General features: G+C 39.2%; 1 protein-coding gene across 5 annotated transcripts in view; it reads left to right on the forward strand.

Moving 5' to 3' along the window:
• Positions 1-12,664, forward strand: part of Flrt2 (fibronectin leucine rich transmembrane protein 2) — a 93,442-nt gene extending 80,778 nt beyond the window's left edge. For all 5 annotated transcript variants that reach the window (XM_048362931.1, XM_048362932.1, XM_048362930.1 and 2 more), the window contains one exon: positions 5,897-12,664. In XM_048362931.1, the coding sequence (XP_048218888.1) occupies positions 6,298-8,280 (1,983 nt within the window). In that variant the 5' untranslated portion in view covers positions 5,897-6,297 and the 3' untranslated portion in view covers positions 8,281-12,664. The remainder of the gene's footprint in view (positions 1-5,896) is intronic.
• Positions 12,665-13,733: the final 1,069 nt, after the last annotated feature.

The raw sequence follows: 13,733 nt of genomic DNA on the forward strand, positions 1-13,733 counted from the left end.
GTGTTCAAGCCCAACCCTGTCTCTTATTCACTGGTTAATCTAATATTGATGGGCCAATAAGTGTGTTCATGTATTGGCAGGTTTGATGGATAGGAAGTTTATGAATAAGTTTATGTGTGTTACCAAGTGGAAAATATAAGCCATAAGTGAAAGAGGGAATTGAAAATAAGAAAGTTCAAGGAAATAGTACTATCAAATTAGAAACATTTATTCATTTTTTAAGCAAAAAGGACCAACACAAATAAAAAGTATATATTTTACTCATGGTAGGTAATTGTGAGAGATTAATACTGTTATTTGCTACATTTTTTCATGAGTTACCTGGAGTACATTTTATGTTCCTAGCTGTGTTGACATGCTCCCACATTAGCATAGCTGGTAACTAATTGCAAGTGCTGTTCAGGCCATCTATTCCCACATATGTGTCTTTCTGCATTTATGTCTCTCTTACGCTGGTTTGCTTTGTGCTCAGGTGTGAAACAACAGTAAAAATGTCTTCAAAGTATGTGTATTTCCATTTTTAACAATGGTTGTCTAAGCTTATCTCTACTATTTCAACCAGTTGGAAACCATGTGATAATAACCCATCAGATATGTTATTCTTGCCCCAAATAGCTTTCTGTTAAAAAAGAACAATAACAACAAGAACAATGCTGTTCCAATTCTGGACTAACTGGATCAGAAATTATCCAATCCTCAAATGGAGGATTTCTTTTCTTTCCTTCCTGCCTTTTCTTGTCTTCTGCCTCCCTTTAGTCACTCTCTCTTTTCCATAGCAAAGAAAAATAGTGATGTAATAAGAAATGTCAGGGTGTTTGGGTCTAGTGAGCAAACTGGAGGAATGGTTTGAAATTAGGAGGAGACTGTTGTCACATCTCTCCAAATTCCTGTACTTATAGCTACATCTTGGCAAACTAACTATAGCACTGTCCAATTGTTATATTTTTAACCTATGGTGCGGAATGTAGAAGTGTACAGGAGATCTATAATTTATGTTGGTGTTTCTAGATTCCAACCAAGATATTTATGTGATAGCTGGGCTTGTGACTTTTGGCACCACAAAGGTCTGGCTTTAAGCTTCAGTTGCTTCACTGCAAGTCCGAGTTGACCCTCAGAAACTTTTCTAGAAGAATCCCAATGTATTTAACTTTCCATTCATATCTGTGCCTCTTCATGTGCCATACTCTCTTATCACCATCTAGCCAATGCCGAAGCCATCATTATTTTATTCAGTTTGTCCTAGTGTTGTTAATGCTATAAGATAGGCAGTGTTTACTGACAGTTCCTATTTTCACTTATATGAGTTGTACCATCAAGAATGTATTAAGCACTGGAATACAAGCTTCTGGAATTAATTAAGGAAAAAATTACTGCTTCTTAGAGGCAGTACTAGGAGAGAAATACTTTGCAGTAAGCTTTTACATGATTCATGTGCTTTGAGTCTCAGTTCTTAGAAAAAGAGTTAAATTAACATAAACTAGACTTGAACAGCTGCTGCTTTTGCTGTCTTCTTTAAGGGACTGGCGGGGCCAGCCTCTCAATATCCCCAAAGAGCATTGGTTAAACGCTGACTTACATGCAGGCTTTTCCAATGCTGTCATCTACATTTCAGTGGCATTTTCACCTAGTATTTTTCTTTAGAGAATACATATATAAAACAATAGTCAGACAAATAGGAGGAAAAACATTTGCTTTCACTATTTCCAACTCATCTTAAGATAAATTTTATATTTCAGGTAGAGACTTGGAATGAAGTCCCTGATGGTTTTGAAACATGAGTTTAGCTATTATCTTCTAGAAACACAACAAAGACTGCTACTAAGCAAAAGTTTTGTTATTTCTCAGAGGATGACCAGGGTTTTACCTCTGGATTCAGTTTGCCAGCATTTCTGACAGATATGCAAAACTCCCTGAATGGCTACAGGATCTGGAGCATTCTTACCTCTCAGATTTTTGCTTTCAGATTCCTTTCCCCAGAGCACTTTCATTTTTTTTTTCTGTTATCCTGTGGGATGCTTAGTGCTCCATTATAGAGTACCTTAATCCCTCTTCCCCTCAGTCTCTTCTCTCCCCATCCTGATGCCAAAAACAAAAACCCACAAAACACTCCCCAAACAAAAAAATCACCCAGCAAGCTTCTAGTGTTTCATCTTATGCCTATAATACTAACTAATCAGGTGGCTGAGATCTGAGGATGGAAGTTCAAAGTCAGCCCACGTAGAAAAGTTCATGAGACTGTCATCTCAAAAAAAATAAAAAAAATAACATAAAAAGAAAACCACCTACTCAGAAAAAGCTGAAAGTAGAACTGTGGCTCAAGTGGTAGAGTACTAGCCTTGAGCAAAAAGAAGCTCAGGGACAGTGCCCAGACCCTAAGTTCAAGCCCCAGGACCAGCGTAGGCATGCTGGCATACACATACACACACATGCACACACAAAACACAGCCCTGCAACACATCTGTTTCCGCATTCTATTGCCCTGAAGATACTGATTAAATAATGAATGCTAAGCATATTGCATTTGCATGCTTTCTTGGTGTCCAGGGCAAAGAACATTTTTAGGTTATGCTCATTAAATTCTTGCTATTAATTTCTTCACAAAAATTAACAAGAACTATGCCAAGTTTCTCAGGAAATTCTAAGATGAAACAGGTCAGTGGTTCTCAACTCAAGGTGATGGAATCATATAAATGACAGTGTCTGAGGGCATTTTTGGATGTACACTGAAGAACCACAGCAAAGAATTATCAAAGAGAAAATGTCAGTAGTGTTGACATAGAGAAACCCTGGGGTAGAAGAAGGTATATAGAACTTGGCAGGTCAAACATAATTTCATTTTGGTCTATATATTTCAGTTCTGAGTTCACCTTTGGGGACATCATCAAAACATAATTGCACAAAGAATAATAACTTATATTTGTTACATTTCCTCTGTGTGTGTGAGTGTGTGTGTGTGTGTGTGTGTGTGTGTGTGTGTGTGAGTTCAGAGGCTTCACCTCAGGGCCTCTTGCTCTCAGTTGCTTTCACTGAAGGCTACCACGTGTGGGTTCATTGGAGTGAAGAATCTCATGGACTTAGCTGCCCAGGGTAACTTTGAACCACAGTCCTCAGATCGCAACCTCCTGACTAGCTAGTATTACAAGCATGAACCCCCAGTTCCTGGGCACAAATACTATCTTATTTAATTGTTTCAAAAGTGCTTTGTGATAGAAACGACTATTATTTTCCAGTGAGGAGACCACAGAACTTTAGAAACACAGAAGCTCTGTTTCTCATCTAGGAAGTTCTGTTTGTTGTCTTTGTGTCACACTTTGAAGAGTCTAGTGTCATATTCTGTTGGAAGACCTTAGATTCTCTTTTAGAGTCTCATTTTCCTACCTCTTCCCAGGAGTAAGCTTATTTTTCATTACCTGGTAAAAGTAATGATTACTGATTACAAAGCAAGCCCCACTGTTCATTTGTACTGAACATTTTGATCCACACAGTACCAATCAGCAGATTCATTTGCATATTATATTCCCAAGGACAAAAGTAATTAGTATGCCTGCTGTTTTTACTCTTCTAAGAAGCATCATGTGACATGCAGTTGTATTTGTTTTTCATTTACTAAATGAAAACATGACTGGTTAATGAAGTCATCACTTTTTTAAGGTAATGTTTCTCAACTTTAATGTGCTCATGCAAAAGTTTTGTGAACTTGGCACATTCTACCTCCCAGGTTCTGCACTACTACCAACATCCTAAGTCAGTCTCATGCTGTTGGACCACGTGCTGTGCACAGGAGCAGCAAGGTGTGAGCAGCAGTTTTCAAGGCATAAGATGCTTTGAAATCTGAGATAACAAAAGAACCAAGGCTTGGCTTTTAAATGAAGCTTCTTATCTATCTGGTTTTGTTTGGAATGAAATACCTCTTCCCCCTTTAAGAGGCTTTTAAGTATATACTTAAAAGTACATACATATATTATAAACATACATATAAGTAAATGTGTGTATGTGTGTATGTGTATTTTACCATTTTTGGTTATTAAAGGTATTTTTTAAGAAAGCCTACAACCCTTTGAAATCACAGAACAAAGTTATAGTGGCCTTGAGACATAAATAATAACATTTACAGTGTTTTTTTTCTTTTTCTAATTACATTTCTAAAGATAGCAAAAGGAACATTTTTAAGTAGACATTCTGTGCTTTTAGATCTAAGTTTTTTTTTTTTTCCATTCTCTGTGTGTCAGTGAGAATTAAGATACTTGTGGCTCACCATGTCCTGTCATGCCAGCTTATTTTGTAGGGAAATCAAATCTGGCACCTTTCAATTAATTTCCTTTATTTCTTTAATCTAAAGACAGATGGAACAGGCTCCAGAGCATGATTGCACTCAGTGGATTTCCTTGACTTCCTCAATTTAATCTCTTATCCTATCACAATTTGCTAAAAAGTCCTTCCACAAAAGCGAGAAAGTAGTCACACACAGGAGAGTGTGAGTCCTGCGAAACAATTTATTCTCCATCATGAGTTTGTCAACTCTTCAAGGGCTCACAATGGCAGATCTCATCTTTACCTTAAGGTCCCACAGGAGGGCTGAATTAGAAATGTGTCATGGATTGGCGTTGGGTCAGTATCCTTGGTAACTCAAGTACAAGCGATTTTTGAGGAATAGAAAAGAGGAGCGGCAGGAAGAGAGGAAGAAAAGAAGTGCCTGCCTGCACATGTCCTTTTGTGCAAGATGGGTGTCAATGTGTTGATGAGATTTAAGAAGTTTACAGTATGGTCCTATTATCAGGTGAAAACCGTGCCTGATTTTATAATGACATGGTCTGTGGTCATGACAAAATTGAGTGATAAACAGGAAGAACAGTGATGATTTGCCTTTTGTTATATGTGTTCATAGAAGAGAGAGAGAGAGAGAACAAGAGAGAGAGAGAGTGAGCAAGGAAACAGCCCCAATTTATCTGAGTGATATTGTCATGAGTAATTTATCTTTATTTCATTCTCTAAAATTCTTCATTAAACAGTAATAAGCTTTTGTATCAGAATTTCAAAATGCACTTTACAAAGTGATAGGAACTAGCAAAGTTACAGCTTTTTATAACATAGTATTTGAGAGACCATAAATGACAGATATATTTGGAAATGCAATGTATTCTGAAGAATTTCTAAGGGAAGGATATATTTTTAGAATACTTTAGCCTCACCTTGCATTTTTAAGGTTTATAACGCTATAGGGCTTTGGTTATTTTTCCTTTCAGTGTTGCTACTTGCTCATACCGTCTCCATCTTAAAACAAGACTGTGATCAATAGGGTGTGCGTATGACGGTCATTAATGGACTTAGTGATTTCAGCACTGTGTATGTTGTATTTGGATGCACAAATATATGTGAATATTTATGTTTATTTATTTATTTATTTTATATCCATCCTGAGGCTTGAACTCAGGGCTTATATACTGTCCCTGAGCTAGTTTTTCTTAAGGCTAGCACTCTACTTGAGGTACAGTCCTACCTCTGGCTTTTTGCTGGTTAAGTGGAGATAAGATTCTTATGGCTTTCCTGCTTGAGTTGGCTTCGAACCACTACCCTCACATCCTAGCGATGACTATAGGCACACGTCATCAGCTATTTCAGATTAAGTCTTGCCTCAAAAATTAACAATATGGTTATTGAACCATCAGATAAAAATAAAAAAAACTGATAGTGGCTTCTTTTGAGGATTTGATGTTTTAATCATTTATTTCCTAAATAACTTTTCCATTTAATTACTGAGATTTAAAAGGCCACTTCCTGCCAACCTACCTTCCCATGCTTAGCTCCATTTGCACTGTTTTTGAAAGGCGTACAGACATATCAGTACTTCTTCTGTTACTACCTTTCACTGACTCTTCTCTCCTCTCTCCCATAACAGATTGCAGATTGTGCTTAAGGTGTCTGTAGACGCATCAACGTGTTCCTGACTTACAACAGAAGCAGCAAGTTCTGTCTAGTCCGTTGCATTTGTGCAGGCACTGCTGATAACTCGACATCACCTGTTGCCTGTGGGGAAAATTCTGTGTTGAATTATTGTTGTGCAAGGAGGAGAACAGCAAGGAGGGTAACACAGACTGATCATACCAGAGACATCAGGAAGATTCTTCTTCTTGTTCTTTTTTTTGTTTTTTCCTCCCCCGTGTGCCCTCAGTACATTTCCTCTACCTAGAGTTCTGGACTTTGACAGAACCCTGTCCAGTTGTTTTGATTTTGCTATTTTGTTGGTACATTTTTTTTTAATTTCCCCAACACATCGTATTTTATTTCTGCACATCAGAAATGGGCCTACAGACCACAAAGTGGCCCAGCCATGGGGCTTTTTTCCTGAAATCTTGGCTTCTCATTTCCCTGGGGCTCTACTCACAAGTATCAAAACTCCTGGCCTGCCCTAGCGTGTGCCGCTGCGACAGGAACTTTGTCTACTGTAATGAACGAAGCTTGACCTCAGTGCCTCTTGGGATCCCGGAGGGCGTAACCGTACTCTACCTCCACAACAACCAAATTAATAATGCTGGATTTCCTGCCGAGCTGCACAACGTACAGTCCGTGCACACCGTCTACCTTTACGGCAACCAACTAGACGAGTTCCCCATGAACCTTCCCAAGAACGTCAGAGTCCTCCACTTGCAGGAAAACAACATCCAGACCATTTCCCGGGTGGCTCTGGCCCAGCTCCTGAAGCTTGAAGAGCTGCATCTGGATGATAACTCCATCTCCACAGTGGGGGTGGAAGATGGGGCCTTCCGGGAGGCCATCAGCCTCAAACTATTGTTTCTGTCCAAGAACCACCTGAGTAGCGTGCCTGTTGGACTGCCCGTGGACTTGCAAGAGCTGAGGGTGGACGAAAACCGCATCGCGGTCATATCAGACATAGCCTTCCAGAATCTCACAAGCTTGGAGCGCCTGATTGTGGACGGGAACCTCCTGACCAACAAGGGCATTGCCGAGGGCACCTTCAGTCATCTCACCAAGCTCAAGGAATTTTCCATAGTCCGTAATTCACTCTCCCGTCCACCTCCAGACCTCCCGGGCAACCATCTGATCAAGCTGTACTTGCAGGACAACCAGATCAATCACATCCCCTTGACAGCCTTCTCCAATCTGCGGAAGCTGGAGCGGCTGGACATCTCCAACAACCAACTCCGAGTGTTGACTCAAGGGGTCTTTGATAACCTCTCCAACCTGAAGCAGCTCACTGCTCGGAATAACCCTTGGTTTTGTGACTGCAGTATTAAGTGGGTCACGGAATGGCTCAAATATATCCCTTCCTCGCTCAACGTGCGGGGCTTCATGTGCCAAGGTCCTGAGCAAGTCCGCGGAATGGCCGTCAGGGAGTTGAATATGAATCTTTTATCCTGCCCTACCACCACCCCTGGCCTGCCTCTCTTCACCCCAGCCCCAAGTACACTCGTCCCAACAACTCCACCTCCCACTCTTTCTGTTCCAACCCCTAGTAGAGGATATACTCCTCCAGCTCCGACCACGTCGAAACTCCCCACCCTTCCTGACTGGGATGGTCGAGAAAGAGCAACTCCACCCATTTCTGAACGGATCCAACTTTCTATCCATTTTGTAAATGATACTTCCATTCAAGTCAGCTGGCTCTCGCTCTTTACTGTGATGGCGTATAAACTCACCTGGGTGAAAATGGGTCACAGTCTTGTAGGGGGCATTGTTCAGGAACGCATAGTGAGTGGTGAGAAGCAACACCTGAGCCTGGTGAATTTGGAGCCCCGATCCACCTATCGGATTTGCTTAGTGCCCCTGGATGCTTTTAACTACCGCACGGTGGAAGATACCATCTGCTCGGAGGCCACCACCCTCGCCTCCTATTTGAACAATGGCAGCAACACTGCATCCAGCCACGAGCAGACGACTTCTCACAGCATGGGCTCCCCTTTTCTGCTGGCTGGCTTGATTGGGGGCGCAGTGATATTTGTGCTTGTGGTCTTGCTCAGTGTTTTTTGCTGGCACATGCACAAAAAGGGGCGCTACACCTCCCAGAAGTGGAAATACAACCGGGGTCGGCGGAAAGATGACTACTGTGAGGCAGGCACCAAGAAGGACAACTCGATCCTGGAGATGACAGAAACCAGCTTTCAGATCGTCTCCTTAAACAACGATCAGCTCCTTAAAGGAGATTTCAGACTGCAGCCCATTTACACCCCAAATGGGGGCATTAATTACACAGACTGTCATATCCCCAACAACATGAGATACTGCAACAGCAGCGTGCCAGATCTGGAGCACTGCCATACATAACAACCCAGAGGCCCACCGTCAGAGTGGCAGACACCCAAACTCTGGGGAACACACATGTGTATGCACATACAAGACACACAATTTACATTTGATAAATGTTACCCAGATGCATTTGTGCATTTGAATACTCTGTAATTTATACGGTGTACTATATAATGGGATTTAAAAGGAAAAAAAAGTGCTATCTTTTCTATTTCAAGTTAATTACAAACAGTTTTGTAACTCTTTGCTTTTTAAAATCTTAAAAAATAATCATTGCTGAAGTACTGTACAGGGTTGTACAATGAGAACTCAAAGCCAAGGCAGAAGAGTGAATAATTCCTCCTTAGGATGCACATTAAACACTTTGCTATTTGGAGCCGTCAGAATTCCCTTCCTAGATCTGATGGTAAAATGAAAGGTTAGATTCAAGTGGACTCATCTAGGTACAGGGGATAATATGGCTAAAGCAAGAACAAGCCCAGGTATTTTATTCTATTTCTATATTTCCTGGGCTGGAAGAAAAGTGAAAACGTCTATATTACAAGACTGGAGGGAAGTTAGAGCATCAGGAGGAAGTGAGATCCCAGGAGATGTTAACCCACCCTGACAGAATTAAGCAATTGGAGAGGTGATTTGAAAACATCAGAAACCCTAGGGGTTGACTTTCTGACTGGAAACTTCAAAATCACTCTTCTTGCTTCCTTGGCCCTATGTGATAAGAGATAGAGTCCTGGGTCTGATTTCAATCATCAGACGACCAGTATATAATCAGTCTTAGAGAGAAGACTCCCTTAAAAAGTGTCACTAATTCAAATCATATGTCAGGTTGAACCACATTCAACAGAGATATATTCTAGAATAATTTTTTAGAAGAGGCTAATAAAATAATGGGAAGAACTATATTGAATGGAATTATTTTTGATAATAAGAATTATTTGGGTAGTTTCACTGAGGCTATATCAACATGATATTTAGAACAACAAGGAAACAATATTTGGAATATATCAAAGTGACTTGTTTATTTAAAAATTACTGATATTATTTAGGTAAAAAAAAACTGGTCAGTAGTTCTGTTGTACTAGGTCAACTGATTTTGTTAATATCATGTTGAAATAGCTTGAATTAATACCTGTATCCCCACTCAAATTCTTGTCTTCCAATCATCTTCCATGTATTTTTGTAATTAAGTTATATATGCCGACTTTATTTTCTCCCTCTGCTCAGTGTTTCAAAGAAAGATGTGGGTGCCAGTTTCGGTTTCACAAAATATCCATATATTTTCTCACTCTTGAGAATTCTGTTAAGTATGTATCAAATCTGGCCATAGAAAATGCAAAAATTATTTTAAAGGAATACTCAGTTTCCACCTTGGACTGAATTTGACACTATTCCACATTTGAAATTTCATTTGTTCCTTTTCAATTGTGGGTGTTCTTCTAATTTGGGAATTGTGGAGAGAAATTGGATCATCAATGAAAAACAAATAAGTCATAGAATGGAGGTTTTCCCCTAATTGTCACAGAACAAAGTAAATAGCAGAGGGCATAGAAAAAAAAGGATGTCTGTGCTTAATTCTAGATATTTTTGAAGTAACTACATCTTCAGAAAACACATACAATTTACTCTAATTCTCGCCATCTCTTAGATGTAGAAGGGCTATAGATCATATACATTTTCTAAAAAAACTAAAACAACAAAATCCCACACTACTGGAAAATTATATTTCAAAGTCCTATTTAGGCATTTAACTCTGTGATATGTATTTCCTTTATGGTTGACCATTATTTTAAAGAATCATAAAGTGTCACAATCCTCTTGCTTTCTCCTTCTCTAAGCAAAATAAAACTGTGACATGTCTTTTTTTTTGTAAAAGTTTAGGTATAAAATGCTATGCAAGTTTTTCCTTATAGTAAGAGCTTTATTTTCTTTAATAATAGACCCCCAAATTTCATGTTTTAATCTCCCTCATCCCTCAGAGCAATCAGAAGAAGCTATAAATATGGTAGACACAAGAACTGAAATGGTGCAGTCAGTAGAGCTGAGCTTAGCTATGAAGTAATTTAATTCTAAAGTGACTTTGGTTTTCATTATAGTCTGTTAGCTTGGGGGAGGGGCATTAGGCTAGATAGACATAGTAAAGGGATAAGACAATCTCAGAAGGATTTCTATCAGTAAGCCATCTAAAAATCATTGACATGGGGTACTTAGTCAACAATGCCCTTTCTCTCTCCTCTTCCTAGGCTATGTAGATAAAACTGTTGAAATGAAGGTACTTTGGATTCTGAGGGACTTTTATTTCTGTTATACACAAAATAATCATTCTCATTTATTTGTATTGTATTTTTTTTCTCCCAGTGGGATTTCTGGCTGCTGAAACTTCTTTGTTTTGTTCCAGGAAGAGTAAGAATGGAGAGGTTCCTAGAATAGCATGTAACATTCCCCAAAGGATTGGGGGTTTCAGTGGCACAATGGGGAAATCATATGAAATGATTCGGATGTTCTCAAGGCATTCTTCTGTCCAAAAATGCTCCTGAAAGAGATAGGCTTTATTTTGATTTCATGCACAACATGATGGAGAAGTCTACCATTACAATCAGTCTCCCATTTGTAATAACTAGCCTGGGCTTCTCACCTTGCTCAGGAGAGAAAGCACACTGAGGAATCTGTAGTGTCAGAGGCATATGTTGGAAACTGCTGAACCTCTGTTGGCTTCTGCTTTGACTGGCATTTTTAATTATGGCAGTGGTTTACAGAACTATCCACCCCATCATGGGGCCTCTCTTACCAACTACATAATACATCTCAAAGTAGTTAGTCAGGAGTCAAGGCTGCAGGTGCAGGCCAAAGACCACAGAGAAAAGCCCATGTTCACTGACTTATAAGAAGTGTCACACTGACCAGCGGAAATTATCTCAGATAGTAACCAAGCCTTATCACAGCACAGTACCTGTCAGTGTACAGGGAGCATTCCAGAAGGAAAAGGCATAGGCATAGTCAAACAGATAGTAATGACAGTGATTCTTACCAAGAGTATTCAATAATACTTCCTTTAGTGGAGACATGTGTTTGATCAGGGAGAGCCCTGGGCTTCTCTCAAACACTGTCAAATGCATTTCAGCATATTCTGTAGGACAGTCACAGGCAGAGATGAGAAGAGGATGTCCCTGCCTATTTTCTTTGTGCAACAAGTGGAAAACTTTCTCCTTAGAGAGAAATAATGCAATGTATAAGTATCCAGGTGTTGTGGAAACTATATTAGATGTTTCTCCTGAAGTTACAAACAAAAAAATATAATGTGACCCATCCAGTTTTAAAATATAAATATGTATTAATGAAGTAGCTACTATTATACCTCCATTTCCTATTCACGTGGATCATAATGGTCATCATCATTTCACACAAGTCACTCTGCTGGACAAGACAAGTTGTTCATGTTGGGGGGCAAAGGCATTTATTCAAATTACAAACCAACATTGTAGTCCTATAGAGCAAGTAGCAGCCATAGCATCCACTACAGCTTTTGGGAGTCTAGGGTGACTTTCCATTGATGTCTCTGCTTATGACATTTTTTCACTAACCTATAATATACTTTTTAGAACATAGAAACAACACATTCACCCATAACTTTTTCAGATGCACGATAAAAATAAACAAAGCAGAAAAGAGCACCCAAAAGAGAAAAAATACGTACAAAAAACAATTCCCAGTTTCCTGGTCTTGTCAAACCTTGCCTGATGCTCTTTTCTTAAGTCAAAACACTAATAACAGGAAGCAGTCACATACATCTCTCTCTGCTATCTTTGCAGGATTGAATGACAATCACTGGGAATGAAGGTTGCTATTAAGTGTGGGGAAAATGATTTGTACACATAAGATACATTTAACTTTTGTTATTTCTGTTGTTTGGTTTTATAGCTACACACTCCACTAGAAAGAGCACAAGCAAGGCCAGTGCAACAAGCATTGAATAAAAAAAATCCATATGAAACATGTACATGTGTGCATACACAGGTAGATGAGATGTTTGTAAGGATTCTGTGAGATGAAAGATTTGTAATTGGGTTAGTCTCCTAGGGTTTCTCGAAGCCTTAATTGAAGCAATATAAGGACTCCCCACTGAGTGTTCCTGCAGGACTGATATAGATAGATAGATATATATAAATATATATATACTCACAGAAAATTCATTCGGATGATTTGTCATGGCTTGGATCTTATTGATTTACTTCTGGGTTGTGTTCAGCATTTCCTCTCCAACAAGGGGGCTACAAGAGGCTGGAAGATTGTGTACCACACATTCTCTGAGACATCCCACGTCGCACACTTTGTTAACTTCAAACTTCACTCTACACTATACAGTACCTTGTTGATATATTCAGTAAAGGCTTATTTTAAAAGGAAACCACATTGTGTTGATCTGAGTACTTTTCTTGGGAGACGGCAAGTACTTGGGCTGTTGGTGATCCAGAAGAAAATGAGTTCTGTTTCGAGATGGAGCAGAGTGGCCTGAATGAATCCAGTGATGGCAGTTTCATAGTCTTCTGCTGTGAAATTACCCTCTGTCTTTTAAAGCCAATCAATTCCTTTTGTGTGTAAAATATATGAGGTAGGTAGCCTCATATTCTTTTCTAGTACCTCATCAAATGGCATGTTTTTATAAATATATTTTATGTACACATACATACATACACAGATTATAATAACACTTGGTATTTGTGAAAACAGTGTTTAGGGTTATAAATAATATCAGTGTAGTTATTCAATCACAAAAGGCCCTGTGTATGATGTACACCTGGTTTTACATGGCCGTTTTCTTTAAGAATTGGCTCCCCAGTTACTTTTCTCCTTCTGAGTTACTCAACTCTCATTCATGCATACTTTCAGTGGACACCCATGGTAGTCCATCTCCTCATAAGCTCAAGCTCAATTCTGGATTTGTTCTGTAGGATTTTCCAGAACCCTCTTCCACATTTCACCACTAATGTATTTGACAGTCTGAATCAGGAAATAAAATTGTGACCATTCAGGTAACTAGTTTTACTTATTGCAGAGCTTGGTTGGAAAATGAACTCTGAAAGACAGTGATAACGTGCTTCATATTACATTGGGGAGATAGTATGTAAAAGAAAGTTCACGCTATACTTCAATAACTATTGACAAAGGTTTACAGGCCTTTTCTCTATGGAGACTATACTCTCGGCCAAGGAACACTATTTATTCAAAAGAATTGATGAGGGCCCGCTTCATCTTTTCTAGGCTCTAGACCATTCAGTATCAAAGATAGTCTGAGCCAAACTACGTATAAACGACTACACAATTCTCTCTGAAGGTATGTATTTACTCATTTACTGTCTATTGGTTAAGATTGCCATTTAGGGACTTCTGAATCACATACTGAGTGCTTGTATCATGCCTTCAATGTCAAATACTGACATATTCTTTCATTGAACTGGCAAGATACCCAAGTTTTA

This window comes from Perognathus longimembris, chromosome 14 (genome assembly GCF_023159225.1).
Source record: "Perognathus longimembris pacificus isolate PPM17 chromosome 14, ASM2315922v1, whole genome shotgun sequence".
NCBI classification, from domain to species: Eukaryota; Metazoa; Chordata; class Mammalia; order Rodentia; family Heteromyidae; genus Perognathus; species Perognathus longimembris.